Here is a 24,094-nt window from a genome sequence, read left to right on the forward strand (position 1 = left end):
ATAGTGCTGGTCCAGGCTGGTTTATGCTGGTTAGTGTTGATATAGTGCTGGTCCAGGCTGCTTTATGATGGTATAGTGCTGGTCCAGGCTGGTTTATGCTGGTATAGTGCTGGTTTATGCTGGTTAGTGTTGGTATAGTGCGGCTGGTTTGTGCTGGTTAGTGTTGGTATACTGATGGTCCAGGCTGGTTTATGCTAGTATAGTGCTGGTCCAGGCTGGTTTATGCTATAGTGCTGGTCCAGGCTGGTTTATGCTGGTATAGTGCTGGTCCAGGCTGGTTTATGCTGGTTAGTGTTGGTATAGTGCTGGTCCAGGCTGGTTTATGCTGGTATAGTGCTGGTCCAGGCTGGTTTATGATGGCAGAGTGCTGGTCTAGCTGGTGCAAACCGGAGCTAGTGAAGCTGGTCTTGAGTGTGAGTAGGCCAGCTGTCTGTATGCAAGCAGTGTTTTGGGGACAAGCATTGTTTTTGCTTGCATATTTCTGCATTCAACACATTAATGATGTAAAGGAAAAACAATATAAAGTTAAAACATATGATTTATTGAATTATTTGATTAAAACACTGTAATTTCTTTTGCTCCCTCTGTCGAAATTAGAACTGAAATTTTCAGTCGTTTTAGTTATGATTACATTATTAATCAAAGTCACTGGTGATTTTATTTGCCGTTGATTTATAAGGCTGTGTCGCTGTAAGTCAGTTGTTTATTGTATTTTCTGCTTATCTCTTCCCTTTTTCTGTTCTTGTTGTTCCTCTTATTTTAAATGACTGCGAACCGCAGGTGTCATAGCTAATGCTCAATCATCACTTGTAAAGTGAATCTTTACTGCAACACTGCTTCAGTGTTACTTTTACTCTCTATAGATTGGGACCATATGAAAACAGAGCAGTGTTTGTTTAACACTGGAGATTTTACTGTGTACCAGTAAATATGTAACCTGCAACATGCATTTTTCTTTATTAAATAATTTATTAAAATATTTATTTGGGAAATTTTCTTGGTCTTTAACTACGAACACACACTAAGAAAAACGTGATACACACTAAGAACACATACACAAGTTTTGTCGTGGTCTTGCTGGGATCATACCAACACCCAAAAGTCAACATATGCTGGTCCACCAGCACACCAGCATCCCAAGCAGGTCCCAGCATGCAAAACATACCTTATGCTGGTTCACCAGCAACCATCATCCCATGTTGGGATCCAGCAAACCAATAACCAGCATCCAATGCTGGGATTCAGCCAACCAGTAATGTATTAAGCGAGGTACGAAGAATAGACCTCAGGTCTCTAGATATGCCTTCTTCAATATAAATCTGTGTGATTTAGTAACAGGCGCAGCAGAACAATATCCACATTTAAGATTAGCTGGGAACGTTCTTGCGTTGTTCCACAGCGCTAGTTTGGAATTGTTTTAACGCTAGAACTCATTTTAGGTTGAGGTTGAAAAAATGTAACCGTGTGCGGACCGAATTACCTTTTTTAAACCTTACTGCGCTGAAAATTAGCCTACATTATTGTAAACCATACACACTACAAATTAATAAAACTCGAAAAACACACTGCTCTGTGAAAACCAAAAATTCCCTTTGTTTTAAATGTAATTTCAAAGGCAGAACCTTCAAAGTCATGAAATTATTTAAATGCTATACTTCCGCCAGGTGTGTAGGAATGCAGGACTGATCAGTTCTCGGGTGTCCCGCCACCCGAAGGCCGCTGAATATTGGCCTTCCTTTAGATCATTAACTCTATATTTACTTAGTTTTCTTTTCCTGAATACCAGTCTTTGACCTTGTGAGAAAAAAGTCAGGTTATACAGAACAGTAACAGGTACACTATTGCCAACTGATTCCCACACAACTTTCCATAATCGTTAATAAATGTCTTACTTTCTTATGTTCATTCATCATAGCCTACAGCACATTTTTCCAGAGAACAATGTTGCTCTCTTATGCAGTTATGCAGATGTATTTTGCATGTTATGCAACTTTATGCAATGCAACACTGGCACCCATGAGTTTTATCTTGTTCTGTATGTATAATTTTTCATAAAGAGTTTATTGTTTTACTCTAATTTCAGACCCATACTTACAATCTTACACTAAAACAAAATTAAATTAAACTAAAAATGTATTATGATATGTTTACAACTGATCATCAAAAAAAAAAAAAACTCTTTTTAATGTTTATGGTTTAAAAACGTTTTATGTCATATATCTGTAAAATTATTGCTTCCAAATAAATTTTGTTCCTTGTCCAAACTTGTAAAAGTTTGCATATGAAGTAGACAGCAGTGTCAGAGAATAAAATGCTTGAGATGAACACATGTGATGCGTGAAGAAAGCAAAGAAAAATTAGGAAAATAATATTTTGTGAACTGAATATTTTTATTATGCAATTTTCCAATCAAGCTGTTTGTCAAATTGTGTTTATAATGTCAACTGTATCACAATCATTTCCATTACAAAATGCTTTTAAACACATTACAGGCTATAATTGATAGAAATAACAAGTAGCGGAAATATAGAAAAAAAGAATAAAAATTACAATTCTTCTGTGATGCATATATGCTCACTGTAGGGAATTGTTTGAAAACCAGAGTAAATTGAAAATGTGTAATTCAACCTTCTGCCGCTAGATGACAGACCTTTACTGTAGAAAAAACGAGCACAGTTAGCCTGGTTCTCTCCCTCCTCCAGAAGAGGGCGCTCGTTTAGAGACGTTCTACACTGTCATACATCCTATATTTTACAGCAAATAGAATGCTGAACTGTACAATTAAAGGTCCCCCCCCCCCCCCCCCCCCCCCCACACACACACACACACACCCCAAAAAATAAAAATAAAGTCTCTCATAATTTGTTTACCCTCAAATTGTTCCAAACATGTATGAGTTTATTTCTTCTGTTGAACACAAAAGAAGATATTCTGAAGAATGTCGGTAACCAGACAGTTGATGGTAGCCATTGACTTCCATAGTAGAAAAACAAAATACAATGGAAGTCAATGGGGTCCATAAACTGTCTGGTTATCAACATTGTTCAGAATATCTTCTTATGTTTTTACCATAGGACAAAAAAAAAAAAAAAAAAAACACTCATTCAGATTTGGAACAAACTGTGAGTAAATGATGACAACATTTTCATTTTTGGGTGACCTACCCCTTTAACATTGCCATTAAATGTATGCCCATTTGACCCACTTTTAAGGATTACACTAGTATTTCATTAGCATAATGCTAACAGCAGTATTAGCCTACACTAAAACTTCATTTTCTTATGTTCATTTGTTGGTAGTTTATTTTCGTTTAAAGAAACAAAACAGCTGTAAATATTCAGCATCGGGTTTATCTCATGTCCAGCGAGTGACCTACAAAGTACGCACTAACCCTAACACGCTCTCTCTTTAAAACCTCAGTGTCCCTTTAATCTGCGGATCAGCGCGCTGACGTCAGCGAACCCCCAGGGCCACGCGCTCCCATTGGCTGGAGGTGACGTCAACGGCATTTTTTTCCCTCCTGAACCATGACCTCATCCTTAGTTCATTTATAGTGCCTAAGTGCACCTTCTGTTTTCCCGGCTGGCTAATGTCTACTATTGCTTATCTCTCTTTTCGTCACGGCGTCACTCGCTGGACCAGTTGCGCTGTAGAAGAATGAAAAGGTTTTAATGGTTTTGTTATTCGCATGTGTGTGACAGACAGCGGTACAGACTCATGGTTAGTATACACTAGTGACGTCTGCTGGCGAATGGCTTCCCATCGGAGCGCAGTGCCCTACATGGAGAGCAGCTGAAACACTCGGGACAGGGCAAACGGAGGTGAGTGCAGGCTATGAAAGGGGCGTATTGATATTTGAGACCTCACATTTAGGCATATGGCTTTATTTTGATAATAGTCGAAGAGAGACTGTGTTTTTTGGGGGGATGGACGTACTGGCGTGTATCGACCACTAGTGTCTCGTCTGAATGAGGGCAACTATGTGCCTCAATGACATGTTAAACCCTAAACCAGACAGTGGTCATCATAATGTATCATCAATCGGCCATCATTTATTGTTAAATATGAGGTATTGTAAATCATCGTCATCTCTTGACAGATTATATTGAATGTTTGTCTTCTGATTTGAGTGAGGCTTGTCATGCACATCTACCTTGCAGTCTGGGAGCTTTGTGTCCTCTGGATGTACAACATCAGGTTTATAGTAGGCTACATTTCATTTACATGAAGCATTTTCATAATGTCCATAATACTGTATATATATATATATATATATATATATATATATATATATATATGATAATAACAACAAACAATAATAACAAAATAACTAATTCTATAAATATGTACAAACAACAAATAGTAAGTGATTATTAATTATTAATAGTAACATTTGAATGTAGGTCTAGATAAACCGATATTATTTATTTACAATATCAATATCAATATCTATAATGATATGCTGTTGTTATTAGTAATATAACACTTTAATATGCATTTAATTATAATTATTTGGATCAACTGAAAGGTTTGATCAACCTATTAACATGCTGTAATAATAAAATAACAATAATCATACTTTTAAAAATGTTATATGTAGGCCTATATTTGATTTTTTGAGTTAATTGAATTAAAAGAAAATAGATATTAACTTTGTAATTTATAACTTCTATTATAACCTATATACAATATAGTATTATTTAGTTTGAATAATTATTATTAACAGTAACAATAATAATATGTTGTAATTATTGTTATTAGTAATAATTTAACTTACATAATGGCCTATAAAATAGTAATATACATACAAATATTTAATTTTCTATATTATACATATTGTTATATTAATAATTAATAGAGCCATTGAATATATAGATATTGACATTATAATATATACAATATAATGTCTTGTATAAAAAATATGGTGTTATTTATTTTGATAATTTATTATTAACATTAGTCATATGCTTTTATTATGTTATTATAATGTTCTCTAGTCTATAAATTAGCTTTATTATTACATAAATATAGCACAAATATTCTAATAATGCTCAGATAGATAGATAGTGTTAATCGCAGGCTGCAGGGTTTAGATCTTGCACTGTGTTTTGTTATAATAGTGATTATGATTTTTGAGTGAGCGCACATGGTTATGATTTGTCTCAGGAGGAAAACTTTGAGAACGTTGTCTTTCTTTATGGTATATAAGGACATAATTGATGCACTGATTTGAAATGCTGTGATATATTTGTGTGATTTAAAATGTTATCAAACTAAAAAGCTCTTGCTCCATAATGTAAAAGGCAGATAGGCTCATGTTACCAAATCCAGTTCATCACAACAGATGATATCACTGCAACAATGATTAACAAATGCATTCAGGCTCAGAAAGAACAATGGTCTATATCAACGTGCGTATGGCACAGAGTCCAAATAAGTGATGTCATCCATATAGTTAATGAATAACCTGGATTAAGATATTTTGCTCTCTTTATCTTCCATTCGGTGATGTTTGTTCTCTGTTGTTCAGGTGCAGTCTGTCATCATAAAGCAATCGCTGTCACTTTAAATAGAGATGCACGCTTCTCTTTGTTTTGCTGTCATGGGCCATTTCAGCAAAAAAAAGAAGAAGAAAAAATTTGATTTATTTTTTGTCGTTTCCCGACATGCTACTCGGAAGTAGTATCAAATCCCTGGAAATCAATAGAACAGATGTTTGGTGTGTTTCTTGCTTTGGGATGTGAGGCGACAGCCTCCGCAACCTCTCCGCATGCCCAGACAACTTTTTTCCTTTTCCGTTTTTATATTCCGTTGCCATGGCAACTGTGTAGTCTCACTCTGTCTCCACATCAGCACTTTGCACCACTGTTGTTTATGCCGGTGTTTTTGATGAAGTAAAGTAGTACCGGTCAACAGTTTGGAATAATTACGATTTTTTTTTGTGTGTGTTTTTGAAATAAGTCTCTTCTGCTCATCAAGGCTGTTTTTATTTGATCAAAAATACAGTAAATCAGTGAAATATTATTACAGTGCAAAATAACAGTTTTCTATTTTAATCTATTTTAAAGCATAATTTATTCCTGTGATGCAAAGCTGAATTTTCAGCATCATTACTCCAGTCTTCAGTGTCACATGATCAATCAGAAATCATTCTAATATGCTGATTTGCTGCTCAAGAAACATTTATTATTGTTGTTATTTTTATTATCAGTGTTGAAAACAGTTTTAGCTTAATATTTTTAGCAAGAATGCATTACATTTATATTATTCATTAAAATGTATCACAGTTTCCACAACAATACCAAGCAGCAATAATAATAACCATTATTAATAATTAAGTACCAAAAATAATTGATAATAATTAAGCACCAAATCATCATATTAGAATAATTTCTGAAGGATCATGTGAAACTGAAAACTGTGGTAATAATGCTGAAAAGGAATAGGCTATATTCTCATTGTTAGTTACCTATTACTGTTTTACTGTATTTTTGATCAAATAAATGCAGCCTTGGTGAGGATAAAAAATTGGCCAGTAGAGGAAAATATGCAATGCAGCTAAAATAAAAAAGCATGTCACACCTTGTCGTCTTTGAAAATGCAAGACAGATGTAGGCCTACTGTAAAAAACTATTTTCTTGATTTGTTATCGCAACTTTTTTTTCTTTTGTCAAATCAACTTTGATAATTAATGTGGTTCAGATAAAATAATATTTATGTTTATATTTATTAAACCAATCTCCTTTATTGTAGTAACTCAAATATGTTATTTCAATGAACTCAAAATTAAGGCAACCAGGTAACTTAGGCTACTTTTTTAAGTTAAACCAACAATAATGTTTGTACAGTGAACAATGCAAGGTAATGCTCAGTCGGTGGTCTCGAGAGAATACACACACCTTCTCATTTCGACATACACAGTGTCAAACTGCAGTGCACAGGCTCCCTCCCCCCCCCAACCCTGCAACTGGAGTTGTCAAGCCGAAGGAACGCCATTAGACACATGCAGCGTCAGCCTTGTTATTCTCTGACGTGCCTCCACTTCTTCCTCTCATCCTGCGGGCCGCGGGGGGGCTGTTGTCATGCTATCGACCGTCCGATTGCAGGAGAGGTTACAGTGAGGGTTTCTTTTCTCCAAGGTGTGGCTGTACATCCTTCCTGTGGAGCGATTAAAGAGACAGAAGGGTGGTAAGGAGGTTTCGGTCTCTGGTGGATTATTGCGTGTCTGGAATCCTGCATGTGTTTGTGTTCTGGTGAGAATATGCAGGTTATGGTTACTTATGGTGACTGGGATTGTGATCAAAACAAAGGCGTCCATGTTGGGATGCTGGTTGCGTGAGGCTGGTCCTCTGGCAGCGTCGCTCTCGTACCGCACTGGGTTTGTTTATGTGGACGTGATGTGAAACGAGCCGTTTCATTATGAAACTGATGGATGATTATTTGACTTACAACTGTTTAGAGAGAAACACTGGAAGTGCGAAGTGAAATGGAGATTGTGTGTGTGCGTTTGTTTATGTTCTTAAACATTCTGCTGGAATGCTTGTTTTTCTTCTTTTGTTTCCTATATAGCAAAAATTCATTTATTTAATACACACACTCACACTCACACACACACACACACACACACACACACACACACTCACATATATATGTGTATATATATATATATATATATATATATATATATATATATATACACACACACACAGAAATGTGTGTATGAGAGTCTGTGTGTGTGCCTCAATCTCTCCCTCCTGATTCTGCAAGGCGCTGCAGATATCTGAACGTTGCAGCATCACCCTCCCTCAATGCAGCAGCAGAGGGAGAGGGAGAAATAGACAGAAAGATAAAGAGTGTAAGTTTGAAGCAACTTATATTCAAGGTTATTATTGTTAACAAAAACTATTACAAAGATGAAAACAAGCATTAAAACAATTTTTTTATGTAATTTTTTTTTGCATGTGAACAAAAATTAAACAAACTGTAAATGTGGACTAAAATACAAATAAAAATTCAATAGCCTACATTTTCATCATTCTTAGTTTTTTCCATAGCTTTGTTTTTTTTTTATGTAAAATGACAACTAAAATATTTGCAAGTGAACAAAAACTAATAAACTATAAATGTGTGCTAAAAAATTATCAAAAACTTAGTTATTTTAATTAGATTTTTTGTTAAGGAAAATAACAACTAAAACATTTGCAAGTGAAAGAAAACTAAAACTATAAATGTGCGCTAAAATACAAATGAAATCTCTTAAATCTCTTAGAATTAATCTCTTAAAGGTAGCGTAGGCAAAGTTTTTCATAAACACTTTTTGTTATACTGGTTGAAACTCTTCAAATCCCGATAGCATGTATAGATAGTTACATATATCTTATGTGGAAGTCTGAGGACCAAAAAATGTTTGTCCAATCATTGCATTCGGTCCGATTTCAATGATAGGATGTCCTACCTGCCTGTCAACCTATTGCACAGCTTCACACACCTTCTCATGCAGACATCATCAGAGTGTTCCATGAGACAATGCAGAGTTAGACAGACGTCAGTCACCGAGCACTGCAAACAAACAGCAGCCACCTTTCCACAGTTCCTCCTGAACCAAAACAACAATCACCGTAATTACGCGATGGCAACCCGTGACGCTCTATGCAAAGCTGTTCATGTCCTCGGAATTATGTGTTTCTATGGAAACACTATCAACGCCAACATTTATTTGCAGCTGTCAGGTGGTACAAGTCAAAACTGTCAAAGCTTAAGTCCAAGTTTTTTACGTTCATTATTTTTGTAATGTTATGTGCTTTGAGACATGAGGTAGTTTAACGGCGTCTCTCGTGATGCTTTGCAGACTCTGTTCTGGCTGTGCACGTTCATGTATTCTGAAGGAGGCGTGGCTTTGGAGACGCTCTGAAGGGAGGGTGGGATCTCAGCTAGCTTGCTATTGCTAGCCTCTCCGAAATTGCCCACTGTACCTTTAAGCCTGACTTCAGACTATTGGTGTATTCTGTCAAAAGAACCAACCATTTAGACAAGAAGCGACTGTCTGATCATCATTTAAAACAACAGACCAGATTGAGAAATAATTCACCCAAAAATGTTGTTCCAAACCTCTATGACTTTCTTCGTTCTGTGGAAAACAAAAGAAGATATTCTGAGAAATGTTTCAGTGTTTTTTTCCCCTTATACAATGGAAGTCAATGGGCACCAGAACTGTTTAATTCCAATGTTCTTCAAAATGTCTTCTTTTGTATTCTGCAAAAGAAAGAAGCACAGGTTTGGAATGACATTAGGGTGAGAAAATGATAATAAATCTTTCATTTTTGGATCTTTTTTGGAAGTATTGTCTGAGCCATTATAGGAAAATGGAATAATTGGTGGTGTTGCGTTATAATGAAAAGAACCAAAAAATACTATTGAAACAAAATTATTTTTAAAAATACAAATGGAGTAAAAACTATTTTTGAACCATTAAAGCTGAACATAAAATAAACTTCAAATAAAAACACAAAACACATAAAAAGCTAGTTAAATTTCCAAACCTTTAATAACCTTGCTTACAGTCTGGCTCTTGGCAGTTAGAGGAGAGCTTATCCGGATCATCTGCTTAACCTTAACCTTAACCACAACCTTGGTTGTCTTCGTTCTGTGTGCTATCTCTGCATAGTTGATCACTAACATGTGCTAATGCACAAGGCTCTGTTGCGTTCAGTCAGAAGGTGTTTTCCAAGGAAACTGATTATATCCTCGGTCTGCCAAAAGCACCAATTCTAAAGCATCAGAATTTGTCATAGAGTGACATGTTTGTCCGGTTTGAGGAAAAAGGTTACCTCTTTCTACTTTCACTTTTGGTGTGGTTAACCTTCCATTAGTAAGCCAGTGGAGGAGGGTGACAACCAACACCATTTTTTTTTTTATGACGGGTGTTGCATAGAGTAGACGTTTGGAGGAATACGACTCACATGAGATATTTTGTTTGAGAATATTTTATCATGTTGGACTTTGATCATGTACTATGATATTTGTTTGTGTTTTTGCTTTTTAACAATGTTAATTATTATAGGTTCCAATTATTACGGTTACTGTTACTTCTGTAAAATCATAATGCGAAACCTGCTTGACTGTGAAACACAAAAGAAGATATTTTAAAACAACATTGGATCCCATTGATTGCATCATATGGACATACTGTAAACAGCTGAAACATAGCTGATTTTTGTTCTTTAGATGAAAGTCATACAGAATAACTAGGTTTCCATTAGTGATGCTCCGATTGATCGGCCGCCGATCATGATCGGCCGATATTGGCAAAAAATAGCTTGATCGGCAACCCCCAAAAGCGCCGATCAAAAAAGCCGATCACGTGACGTAAATAACTCGCGCAACTTTTCCGCATGCGCGGCAACACAACAGCAGAGCAGAGCTTGCTTAACAGTGGCAAAATGAGTTCTCCTATGACGGCAATTCAATGGCAATTATAAACGAGCGCACAACTGATGCTGGCGCGCGCGGTAAATGACATTCGCGAGAGGATAACAGATCTACGCGCGAGGAAACGGGAACTCGCGAGCTCATTCAAACCCTGCGCGGGCGCATGACATCTCTGCCCTCGCGCGCGCGCATGATCATTCCCTATGAGGCGCCGGACTGGACAAAAGAGAAGCGAACTGCGCGAGCGAGCGACAATGCTCGAGAGAGACCGAAAGTGCGCGAGAGAGACCGAGTGTGTCTGCGCGCGCGAGCGAAAGTGCGCGAGAGAGACCGAGTGTGTCTGCGCGCGCGAGCGAAAGTGCGCGAGAGAGACCGAGTGTGTCTGCGCGCGCGAGCGAAAGTGCGTGAGAGAGACCGAGTAGTGTCTGCGCGCGAGAGAGACCGAGTGTGTCTGCGCGCGCGAGCGAAAGTGCGCGAGAGAGACCGAGTGTGTCTGCGCGCGCGAGCGAAAGTGCGCGAGAGAGACCGAGTAGTGTCTGCGCGCGAGAGAGACCGAGTGTGTCTGCGCGCGAGAGAGACCGAGTGTAATATAATATAAAATAAAAACAAGAATTAAATTATTACCACTGAATTAGCAGGATGTAGCTTATACTTTCTTTCTCTCTTAACAGACTGTTGTCTTCAATTCATATTATTATTCAAGAAACCAAACCCCAGTGTTACCCGTCCCTAAATAGAACCACAAAACTGGCAAATTACTGATAAATTACACAATTAAAAGAGACAACTTCTTTCAAAATATCGATTCAGTGACCATGACTTGGATAAAGACTTGGAAATGGAGAACGGACGACATAAACTCATGGATACCAAGAAAGAGAACAGAGACTATGCAGACTGTGATTTGAATCAGATAGAAGATGGAAAAACTTTTTTGTCTGTCCCAAGTAGCCTACTACAAGGGAATATTTTTTCTACAATTTGCAGCACTGAATTTGTCATTCTTTAGCCTACTCTAAGTGACTCAGAGAAACATTATTTTATATTGTAATTATTTTTTATATGCATTGTATTTATAATTAATATTAGGAAAGACTAGAGATAGTATCTTCTGTTATAATTATTATTATTGCAATTAATATGACCTATTATTATTTAAATAATATCAAATAAGCCCTGCATGACATAATGATATTATTATAAATTAGCATTGGTCTCTTAAACATATGTATTTAAGCACGAAAAAGTAAATTATGAGTTAGAATATCAACAGGTGATACAGTACGTGAGCAAAGGCACTAAGTTTCAGGTAAAATGGGCCAATATAAAAAAATAGAACAACACAGGTAATTTCGGCTGAAATCATTTTATTTTTAACAGTAAATTGACACTGCTATCTTAAGTCTGATAAAGCAAATGTATTTCATTACGCTAAATAGAAAGTTTAACGAATATTTTATTAAAAAATACAATTCAAACTTAACTGATCATAATCATAGTGTTTATGTACACTGGTGTATTTTGTGTGCATGTGTGTATGCTTGTCAAATAATGTCAAACATTTTGTTAAAGATGATAACATCTCAGAAAAAGAAAGAAAAAAACACTTTATTTCCTGTAGCTACATATCAGACCAATTAGATGTTTTGCTGCATTCTTATCAAAGGGAGTCTTTGCAGATATACCATCTAGATGCCATTATCCTCTCCACAGCTCTCGTGGTACTGATCTCGATCTCGGTGAATAACATCCAGTCATTGTTATTTGACGCTTAAGAAACGTAAAACCTGGTTGTGGTACAGTGTTCATTAACTATATAGGTTATGAAATCTTACTATTACTGCCTGAATTCAATCTTATTAAATCGTATATGAAAGTTTTTGCTCGAATAATTTATATTTATTAAATAGTTCAAAGCAAGACGTGTGTAGTAGGCAGCCTACTGATTATTGCTGTCCATTAATCTAACGTCCATGCCTCTTATATAATAATTATATATTACTTTGTACCAATTAGCCTACTAAACTAATGCTCGGACACACTCGGTCTCTCTCGCGCGCAGACACTACTCGGTCTCTCTCGCGCGCAGACACTACTCGGTCTCTCTCGCGCACTTTCGCTCGCGCGCGCAGACACACTCGGTCTCTCTCGCGCACTTTCGGTCTCTCTCGAGCATTGTCGCTCGCTCGCGCAGTTCGCTTCTCTTTTGTATGGGAAGCCAAACAAACCAAAAGTGGGACGAGACAGCGGGGGTTTACAGAGCTCGCGCCGCGCTGACATGTCATCTGCGCGGTTCAATGGTCCGAGCCGCGCGGCCGATTCGTCAGCGCAGCGCGGACGTGTTTCCTAGCGACACCCAATGGGCAGCGCGGCGCGAACAATCCTCACCAGCGCTGCGCTGACCAATTTAAACAGCGCAGCGCAAACCATACATGCAAATAAATGTACAAATAAAGAAACCCCTCCTTCCTTACAAAAAATTGGTTCTCTGCTGAAGTTTTGGAGTTTTTCCCTACAGAAGACAAAGAAGAAGAATGACAAGATGAAATGCATACATTTCTTATGTTTATTATTATCTTTAATAGTGTTAGTAAAGAGTAGTGTTGTGTGTCGATACTTTGAAGAACTGCACATATGTATAGAGGCTACGGAAAGAGCTGTATAAAGCAGAAACTTCCAAGACTTTCAATATCGTAGTCGTCTTGAGGAGCACGCCAACCTTCTGGTAATTATATATCGGACAGTTTACATGTTCAGGTAATGTATTTTATTACTGTAGTAAGTTTAAAAAATAATTTGTAGTAAGTTTAAAAAATAAGTTTATAAGAATAATTGGAAAAAGTGTCCCTCCCAATCAACCTGAATACACACACACACACACACACACACACACACACACACACACACACACACACACACACACACTATATATATATATATTGTGTGTGTGTGTGTGTGTATTCAGGTTGATTGGGAGGGACACTTTTTCCAATTAATCTAAATAAAAAGCTTAAAGTCTACAAATGATGGCTGAATGCAAAACTTACCACAATAATAAAATAGATTACCTGAACATGTAAACTGTCCGATATAATTACCAGAAGGTTGGCGTGCTCCTCAAGACGACTACGATATTGAAAGTCATTGAAGTTACCAATTATAGGTTTGTAAACATCCGGGATGCGTGCGCATCGTGGTTGCAGAAAGACCCGTTTAACAGCTGATCATTACACGGATACGGTTAAGAATAATACTAATAGCTCGATTTAAAACATTTTATATATATATTTGAGTTTATATTTAATTTTCGGAATGTTCTCCGCGTATTTTTTTTTAACACTTTTGGTCCCGACATGTGCACATTGCGCAGTAGAACCTGCGTGACGCGTGTGACGTAGGGTGATAATTCCCCAGTTCTTCAAAGTATCGACACACAACACTACTCTTTACTAACACTATTAAAGATAATAAACATAAGCAATGTATGCATTTCATCTTGTCATTCTTCTTCTTTGTCTTCTGTCGGGAAAAACTCCTAAACTTCAGCAGAGAACCAATTTTTTGTAAGGAAGGAGGGGTTTCTTTATTGTACATTTATTTGCATGTATGGTTTGCGCTGCGCTGTTTAAATTGGTCAGCGCAGCGCTGGTGAGGATTGTTCGCGCCGCGCTGCCCATTGGGTGTCGCTGGGAAACACGTCCGCGCTGCGCTGACGAATCGGCCGCGCGGCTCGGACCATTGAACCGCGCAGATGACATGTCAGCGCGGCGCGAGCTCTGTAAACCCCCGCTGTCTCGTCCCACTTTTGGTTTGTTTGGCTTCCCATACTTTTGTCCAGTCCGGCGCCTCATAATTCCCCACACTCTCGCGCTTGATCTCCTCTCGCCTGCTGATTTTGCTCGATCGAACACTTTTATTTTTGGCAGTCGAGGGGCGGGACTTACTGTTTTAATAACCTCAAATGTCATTGTCATTATTTTATTTTTTGGATCTGATGTAGTTAGTTCCTCAACTACATCCATTGTAGTCTGCCTGACCCCTCTTTGTTTTGAAAAATTATACTGTGCCTTATTTGGAAAAGGTGGCCTACAGTAGCCTTATGTTATCTTGTTTTCTAACTACAATTAAATAAATATTGGTGGTTCTTCAAGATTTTCTTGACTCTATCATATTTCCATTCTGTGATCGGCAGTGACCGGCGATCGGCAGTGATCGGCAATCGGCAGATCATGATTTTGGTGATCGGTAATCGGTGATCGGCCCCAAAAATGCTGATCGGAGCATCACTAGTTTCCATCCAAAGTTGCGAATTTAAAGGCACACTATGCAAGATTTGGACCTTAATATAACAGCTTTGAAATCATTCATGCGATTGGTCCGCTGGTTAGTCCAGTTATCCAATCACATCCTCTGTTGAGGCAAAGACACAAGGTTTTTTTTTATTGCTTATCGACGGATTTATCAGGTAAATGTGTTTCCATTGTACTTCTAATCAGATAAAAAAATATCTACCTCAATTTATCGCATACATTTTTTATTGCATATTTTAGGAATTTGTGTACGTCTTGGCATTTACGGCCAGCAATTTTAGGCGATATCCAAAAATCCTCATAAAAATAGGTCAATGGAAACATAGCTAATGACATGAGAGTGAATAAATGATGACAGAATATTTGGGTCAACTTTCCTTTTAGAATGAAACAGTTACTTAACAGTAACTGGTAATCATGGTAAAGTGTTGTGCTGAATGGGTTGCGACCACAACCATTTTTCTCAGTTAAACTTGGCTGTATGTTCTATTCATTAGATTATATGAACCCACTGCAGTGTTGCTGCTGCAAACGAATACTTCCCTCATCCTCAACTGGCGCTTGGTTTAGTCTTTTGCTCTGCATAATGTAAACGAGTGAGAGATTGGATTGAGAGGTTTGGAGATTGAAGCGTTCAGAAGGTCATTGCATACTCAAGCGGTTCCTGCTCTTTCAGGCCTGATCAACACATCACCCCACTCATACACAGTCATAAACAATTCCTCTCCCTCCCTCACAAATGCCTTCCTCCAACACAGATGCACGTACATTGAACACATAAAACTGTTTTCAGTCTACCAAGTGGAATATTTAGGCTAAATGTGCCTCTGCAAAAAAAGGATTACTGAAAAGACTATATGTGATCCTTGCAGCCGTGGCTATAAAAAGCACATTTTTCCAGTCTTGTTACATAATCTGTATTGGTTCAGTTTCCTAACGTCACATCCTCTCTGGCTGTAATATAAACACGGTCAGTATGTAATGTATCGCATATTTCCGATAAAGATCTGCTGAGCTAAAATCAGTATTGCCATTCATAAAATACTTATAAATACTGTGAAAGGAAAACATAATTTTATGAGCCCACAGCTTCATTGTGGACGCATTAGTTTGATGATAATCATAGATTTACAGTTAAACTATGGTAACTTTATCATAATATAGTTATGTTGCTCACAAGTTGATAATTTTTTTTTTTTTATATTAAAAATTAATGTAGTAATGACTGTTTTTGTATAATACAGTGAATAAAAAAAAAGGATATTTATCACATTCTTTTTATTTGGAACATTATAGTCATAAACTAAAAGCTAATATTTGCAAATTAAATATTAAATGTATCTACAATGGTATAATAAACAGTAGTTTAAAAACATTACCTAAATATATATATATTTTTTTACAATTTAACAGTAGCATCACCTTTCTATGAAATACTAAACTGAAGGATTGAAAATAGCTGTTTTTGTCAATTTTAAGAATTTAACTGTATAATGTATACATTTTTATTATATATTTTTTTCTATGAATACAGCCTTTCATGCTAACATGGCATTAGAAAGGTAAATAAACAGTAGTGATTGGCATTTTGGCTATGGTAAAGGTATGGTAAAGTAACTCTCTCTCTACTTACATACTTTAGCATTTGGGGTCTATATGTGCAGTTAAGAATTGGTGTTATGATCACTGGCGATATATGATCACTTGATGAATTTATTGAAGATTTTAGTGTGACAGCAGATGTTGTTTGGGCTGCAGCTGGCTTTCATACTCCCAGAGCTTAGTTTGCCCTAACGCAGGTGGTTCCTGTTTCATTAGTGTCGTTAAGGCCAGAAACATATGCAAATGCAGATGTGAATGCTTGGCCAATGAATTGTAAGTGTGCTGTATCATTGTGCAGACTTAATGTGTGTTTTTGCACTTCTGTGGCGGTAGCAAACCTCAATATCCGAGGAAGTGATAAAGTTAGCTTTAAATGTTTGTGCCATTAATCTGGATTTGTTCTTATTCAGAGTGCTAGCTATTAACATGTGATTTAATTAAATTAACTAGCTAAGCAAGCTTCTGACTGTAGGATCTAGTCTAGTTAAGTCTAGTTAATCTAGAAGTTTACGTTAGTTTACTCTTATGCATGTTATAGCGCCGCTTGCGTCAATGCAAAGAATCCAGTGCATACTTTCCTATGAATTGCAGTCTGATAGATTTAAAGGGATAGTTCACTCAAAGATTAAAATAGTATCATCATTTACTCGCCCTCATGTCATTCCAAACCCGTAAGACTTCCTTTCATCTTCGGCACACAAATGAAGATATTTTTAATGAAATCTGAGAGCTTTCTGTCCCTCCATTGACAGCAACACAACTATAACTTTGACGCTTCTAAAAGTTCATAAAGAGCTCGTAAAACTAATCCATATGAATTGAGTGGTTTAGTCCAAATTTTCTGAAGAGGATTTAATTTAGGCTTTTATTCACATATGAACTTTCATCAACTCACATCAGTTGTGATAAACGAAAGCTCAAGTATGTTCGCTTGATGTGCAAAAACCAATGAGGTTCATTCTCATGTTACGCAGCACGATTGAGCTTCAGCAAGAACCAGTGAGGTTCATTCTCGTGTTACGCAGCACGTTTGAGCTTCTGCAAGAACCAATGAGGTTCATTCTCGTGTTACGCAGCACGTTTGAGCTTTAGCAAGAACCAATGAGGTTCATTCTCGTGTTACACAGCACATTTAAGCTTCTGCAAGACGTTTGTTCTCAAGCGTCAAGTAGTTTCGGTTGAGCTTCCGTTTGTATTCGCTGATCATTGTTTACATGTGAATAAAAGCCTAAATTAAATCTGTTCATCATATAAAGCGATCCATGTCTCTTCAGAAAAATTTGGACTAATCCACTCGATTCAGATGGATTAGTTTTACCATCTCTTTATTCACAAATATCTTCATTTGTGTGCCGAAGATGAACTGAAGTCTTAGGGTTTTGGAACAAAACGAGGATGAGTAATTAATGACCGACTTTTCATTTTTGGTTGACATCACAGTGTCACCCGGTCAGTGACAAATATCAGCGTCTATGATAAATGCAAGGAAAAATTGTTTACAATAAGAGCAATTTTAGGGGTTGAAGAACTGTACTCTTTGTATCCATGTTAGATTCATATTGTTCATAAAAACTTTAGTAAAACTTTACAATAAGGTTCCATTTGTAAGCATTAGTTAACTTCATTTCAGCATTTACTAATTTAATATTAAAATCAAAATGTTTATCTTATTATTTAATAAACTTAAGCTAACACATATAGGGTTCCTAAACATTTTTGCTGGCTGAACCCCTAACACTTGAAATATTTACTCGAAGTACCTCCTGAGAGTTAATATTTCAATAATTTAACGACACATTCGCAAGTTTACAGTTCTCTGATGTTGGTTAATGGTCGCATGACATGCAAGTAAATATTTCTTTCTTTTTTTTTGTGCATGTGAGCCAGACTTTAAAGTAGACTCAAACCTCTTTTTAGTGTATCAGTCCACATTCACGAATGCTTGTGAAACTCAGCATTAACTAATGTTAACTTATGGGACATTATTGTAAAGGGTTACCAAAACTTAATACCATTTACAAGAAATGTTTCAATTGAATGACTTTAAAAGTTACATGTGGTGTAACCGTCAAGTAAAATGTAAAAACAAATTTTCATTATCATTATGTAAAATCATTATCAATCATTATTTTCACAAATGTTTGCTCTTTGCTCTGACAGGTAATGTTTGCTCATATGCTGAAAAGAAGAACAAGCAGGAACAAACTTGTTTTTGTCCTGTGTAGTTTTACCTTACAAGAAACAACGATCCTAACTATGTGACCAAAAAACTAAACGAGGTGCACCTTGCCCAGTTATGATTGTTTGCGATGTGCGGTCTGAAATAAAACAATAAAAAACGTTTGCTTTTTTTTTTCCTCAGACACCATGCGCACCTTGATGTCTCTTTGTGACCCGTGTCAGTGATTTTATTATCACTGATCCACCGCCTCTGCCTTGGTTGTCGTTGTGAGCAACCTTCATCCAGAGAGGGCTTCTGGGTACCTCCATGGCGGGGGAAAAGGGTCGTCGCAGCGTCATGGATATCAAGCGCCTGGCGGGGCTGCTCCAGCGTGGAGCCGGGCGATTGCTGGTCATCGACAGTCGGACTTTCTCGGAGTACAACGCCTCGCATGTGTACGGTGCTGTCAACGTCTGCTGTTCCAAACTGGTCAAGAGGAGGCTTCAGCAGGACAAGGTGTCAGTTACCGAGCTCCTCCAACCCAACGGAAAGGTCAAGGTATCAAGTGTGTGTTTGGGAGAATGTGTGGATAGTTTACGTAATCAAGGAATTGGGGAACTATCGGTGGCATCCAAAGGCGGTTGATGTCTGTACGCGGACAGCTGCGAGCCTTTGAAGGGTTCAGTTTACAATGCTGTTCGTTTTCTGTGGACTTCACAAACATGTCGCTTCACAATATTATAATGAACTAATGTTTACTTGTGAACACCCATTAAAGAGTCCCTGCTTTTGGCGCCAACTTGCAACATCTGCAGGCAAATTCATATGCACATATAGTATTTGACACTTGCTTATGTAAAATGATTTTGTAATGAGGTGTAGTAGTCAACAATCAGTATGAAGTCGAAGAAAATGTTTGAGAGCACAAATCAGGGGTCTTGATGTTTTCTGGCGAGCAACTACCCTTGATCTTCCCAGATTGCTCATTTCTAAATTTGGAGGACCACTGTAGGTTTATTGGTTATCAGAGGCTCTGAAATTGGAGACTTGAGTTTTCCATGACTTCTACATCGAATATGACATCATTTTTCCCGCCCGACTGGCATGCCAAGTCTTTATATTTTTAGGCACTCTGTGAAACTGACAGAACTCTTAGGGGGAAATCCAACCACCGACAGATGTCACGTAAAACTTCATGCCATTACTGATGAGGTCAATGGCGAAAACTGATCCGCCTTTATTGCGCACCTCGCTTTCCAGAAAAATTATGCTGCATAGGGAATGCAGTGAAATTTTATGTCACACCAGTGATGAATACTGAAAGCAAAGTCATGGTCTCAAAGCCACCATGGCACAACACCCTTTTTTGAGGGCATAGATACAGCTTGCCTTTTTGATTGTTGGTTCATGAAATAAATTTTGTCGGTTCCTCATATTCAGGTTCACGAATGAGTGACCGACCTGTCATGCATGCAGTCCAACTTGTGCTTTTCCGGTTTGGCTTGCAATTAGAAGGTTTGCAAGCTCTTTGTAACCCATTTCAACTGTTTTTTTAGATGCAAGTTTTTTGGCCCATCTATTAATTTACACAATTCACACTTACAATGACTTGAATACACCTCTTCTATGATAAGCATGTTTTTCATTTCGGAATTTAAATTCATTTTGATATTTTTTGGGTGGAATTGAAGACACTAAATTGGCTGTATGTGTGAATGAGAGTGTGAATGTTTGAGCCCCTGTGATGGACTGGCCATCCGTCCAGTGTGTTCCCTGCCTGTGGATGGATGGATGGATGGATGAATAGATTTATTTTTTGGGTGGCAAAAACTGAGAAATGTCAGGGCGATACAACTGTCCTGATATAATAATGAAGAAGAAAAAAAAGCCTCATTAAAAGGATGAAATTGTTGACAATAAAACTATATTAAGTAGCTTGAGATAATCCTCTATTATTAGGCTATTAGGCTATAAAACAGGAAATTAGATGCCTTGAAAAATATATATATATATAAAAAGATTTCAAGATTTTATTTACTCAAAGATTGTGAGTAAATATTTTGTTATATTTGACATTTTTAGGGTCAAGTTTTTTCATAACCATATGAAACCAACATGAATACAAAATGTCTATTTCTACGAATTTGGCAAATGCTTTTTAAACTATATTTAATTTATATAGTTTATTTAGATTATGTCATGGCTCATGGTATGATTGAACTATTCGGAATCTCTTGATATTTTGGGTACTTCTTCAAAATATGTTTCATATGTTTTAGTATGGTGCTGGCACTGAGCATGTCAGCTCTGGACCTTTGTGTGCTATTTGTTTCCAAAAAAAATAGGCACTTTGATTCAGATTTTCTGGCCAAAACCAGTTCCATCTGAACTTAACAGAGTGGCACTGTTTTCTTGGGTCACTCTTTCGCTGCATTCCCTATTTCTTTCCACTGCCGAGCCTAGAGGCTGTGTGGCTTTTATTATCTCCCTCAGTAAAGAGGATAACACTTGTGATTAATGCAAGTCCTGGATAAAGCTGGAGCTATCTGGGTGTAAGTGGGGGAGGTGGGATGGGGGACGAATTCAGGAAACTCTTTGTTATTGGATGAGCATGACATCATAATCTTTAGTGTGGCCACTGACAGAGCGCTAGCTGAGCACGTGCAAATCGTCTACGCGACTAGCGCTGGATCCAGACAAAACCCTACCCCCTACATCCCCCCCACTGCTTTGGACAGCTGCCATTGCCAGAAGTTGTGGCATCAATGTGTGAGCTGAAAGTAACGACATCACCGCAACCAAAGGCCACCAGTGTGGTCCATTGTGAGCGTGAATAAAGGGAGGAAGTGAAAGAGGGTATAAATGGATGGGTAGCACACATCCACACTGAGATAATGCCCGAGGTCCCCCATGGCTCTGTGTTCGGCCCATTTCAGATTACATCAGCGGAAGGCACCATATGCGCCAATTGCCTGGCCTGCATTGTAAATGGGTCAGTGTTAAGTGCAGAAGATAGAGTGCAATGGTACAGAAGCAGGTCTTCCTTTGCAGCCACGAACAGTCTTGGCTTATGGTAATCTGTGCTGCTGAATGTTCCATTGAGCTGGTACTGACAGATGGCTATGTGGTCGCCCAGAGCGAAGACAGCCGAATAGACAGATCTGAAGGATGTACGGACTGAACAATGGCCTAAGAAAGGAAGGTTATTATCCAGGCCTTTATCTTGCACTCTTTGTAGAACATCACCTTTTCAAAATTTCGGATGTAGACACTAATACATTTTTCTATTTTCGAACGAAAACATCAATGATGTTTTTCCATGCAAAACTCACCGCCAGGTTAATGGCTAAAACAAATGTGCCCACTCCCAAGTCTCAATGAGATTCTGGCACCAAGGATGCATGGGTTCTTCCTTCAGTGTAGTTGAGCTGGATAAAGACACTATAACTTTGCATCATCGACACATTGAACTGAATGGAATAATTACACTAATGTAATCTATAGAGCAGCTTATAGCTGAACTTGCTTCATAATTGATGAACTGGTGCATTGACACAATTATTGAACTGATTTGAAATAACACTGAAAAAACTCTAAAGAGCTGCTTTACTGCTATATTGATTCATTTGACAACATTAACAATGTTATTTTCCTGTTTATTAATGTGAAGCTGCTTTGAATCATTCTGTGTTGTATAAAATGCTAAATGCTTAAATGTGACTTGACTTGAGCGATATGTATGCTAAAATATATGCAACATTCACATCAACATACAAAAAAGCAGTAAGTAGCTTCCTATACTGTAGCTTCCTAAACATATATTTTCATGTGAAAATTGACTCCAACATTGTTGACTATGTCCTGATCCACTGAACATGTAAAAGTACAGAGGACATACTTGTCAACAAGTTAAATTATAATAAATGAGCCAGAGAGCTGAATGGCACAGGTCAATGGTCTCAAGATATATGTATCCACACAGGCCCCCGACAGGTGATATAAATAGTAATTGAACGTGCCATTTTAAAAATTCTGCTGATGTCACAGCATGCAAACGATCTGAATATGTTACAGATCTCTGCAGTGACCTTGGGAACATCCTGTGGATCTTGGAAAATGTAGCTATTTGACATGCTCGTCTTTGTGGGTGAAACCTAACTATTACTGAACCTCTCTATTGCTCGGTTTAGTAATAAGTGGGTACCTAATTACAACCCCACAGCACTGGCTGATGGGATTTTCGAGGTGTCTCTGGCTATTTTCGGAACAGCATATTACCATAATATTTTTTATATTCCTTCAGTATGCAATATGTACTGTATACTATTTGCATTGTGTCAATTTCTGTATGTGTAGAATACCTGAATAAACTATATTTTTGGTTGCACTTTATTTTACAGTACGTGTACTTAGTGTATTTAGCTAAGAAAGGACTGGCTAATATAAGGTAGCATCAGGGTTAGTACCTAGTTATTTCCTAGTTAAGTACTTAGTATGTACATGGAGAACAGGACTATAAAATAAAGTGCTACCATATTTTTTTTTAAATATTACAGTTCCAGTATCATCTTATCAATCTTATCTGAGGTAAATATCACATAAAAATAATAAATGCATAAAATAATAAATACTATACATTATACTATATATTATATATTCATTTTCTTAAATAAAATAATAGATATTATAAAGTACATTATATTTATTTTATTAAATCATTAATAAATAAAACAAAATATTATACATTATACAGTACACTTTATATATATATATATATGATTTTTCCCCCCAAAATAATTAATAATTAAAATAATAGATATTATAAATAAGACAGTATACTTTATGTATTGCCTAAAAAAATATACATTATACATGGCATTTCATATTTTAAATATTCAGCACACTGCAATAAATATCAGTGCACTCGAGTTGACCTTACTTTTCCAGTATGAAATATTAGCTGTCAAATCTTTCTCTGTCGGCCTGTGTGATGTTTTTACCTAGAATTTTACACAAAATTAGATTTAAAACAATAAAAAAAACTTTAAATTTCAGATAAAACTGGATATCACTTTATACATTAATAATATGCCTGTCATTTTGATGTTGAACCGAAGGACTTATAAGTAAAAAAGCAGCTGACAACAAAGTCAAATGTGTAAATGTGGCAGCATTCGTGTTTGCCCTATAGGTGACCCAGGCTTCAGCAGGCCTTCACGGGAGGCCATGCTTCTAAAAGACCATAATCCCCAGGTGATGATGTCATGTCTGGATTTAGCTTTCATCCAATTAAGGTGGAACACCTTGTACTGAAGCGGGAGGGGCCTGTGGGAGACGGGCAGGACGAAGAGAACGGAGGCTTAGGCCTAGTTTCTCACTATCCCCTGTCAATCAATAGCCTCAGTTTAATACCTTATCTAACAGCTAAGCTTCACTTGCATAATCGGTCAAGGTAAATGAAGAACGATAGGTGTAAACATATTCCAGGCCCTTTAAAACCAGGACTCTGGTGCTATTATTTAACTCTCAGTCAGCCGAGTTGAGCTGGCAAGGGAACGCTTGGTACTCTTCCACCGAGTCCGACCTTCGGCAG

At 37.3% G+C, this 24,094-nt stretch overlaps 1 protein-coding gene across 2 annotated transcripts in view; it reads left to right on the forward strand.

The window, feature by feature from the left end:
* The first annotated feature begins 3,533 nt into the window (after window positions 1-3,533).
* dusp8a (dual specificity phosphatase 8a) overlaps window positions 3,534-24,094 on the forward strand; it is a 51,779-nt gene continuing 31,218 nt past the window's right edge. Inside the window, exons 1-2 of one of the 2 annotated variants that reach the window (XM_082160451.1) lie at window positions 3,534-3,821; window positions 18,703-19,059. In XM_082160451.1, coding sequence (XP_082016577.1) covers window positions 18,829-19,059 — 231 coding nt within the window. In that variant the 5' untranslated portion in view covers window positions 3,534-3,821; window positions 18,703-18,828. Of the gene's footprint in view, window positions 3,822-4,912; window positions 7,189-18,702; window positions 19,060-24,094 lie in introns of those variants that run through there. The other variant, XM_082160452.1, reaches the window with a different exon arrangement.

Source organism: Leuciscus leuciscus (assembly GCF_965113295.1).
Source record: "Leuciscus leuciscus genome assembly, chromosome: 25".
Classification (NCBI taxonomy): domain Eukaryota; kingdom Metazoa; phylum Chordata; class Actinopteri; order Cypriniformes; family Leuciscidae; genus Leuciscus; species Leuciscus leuciscus.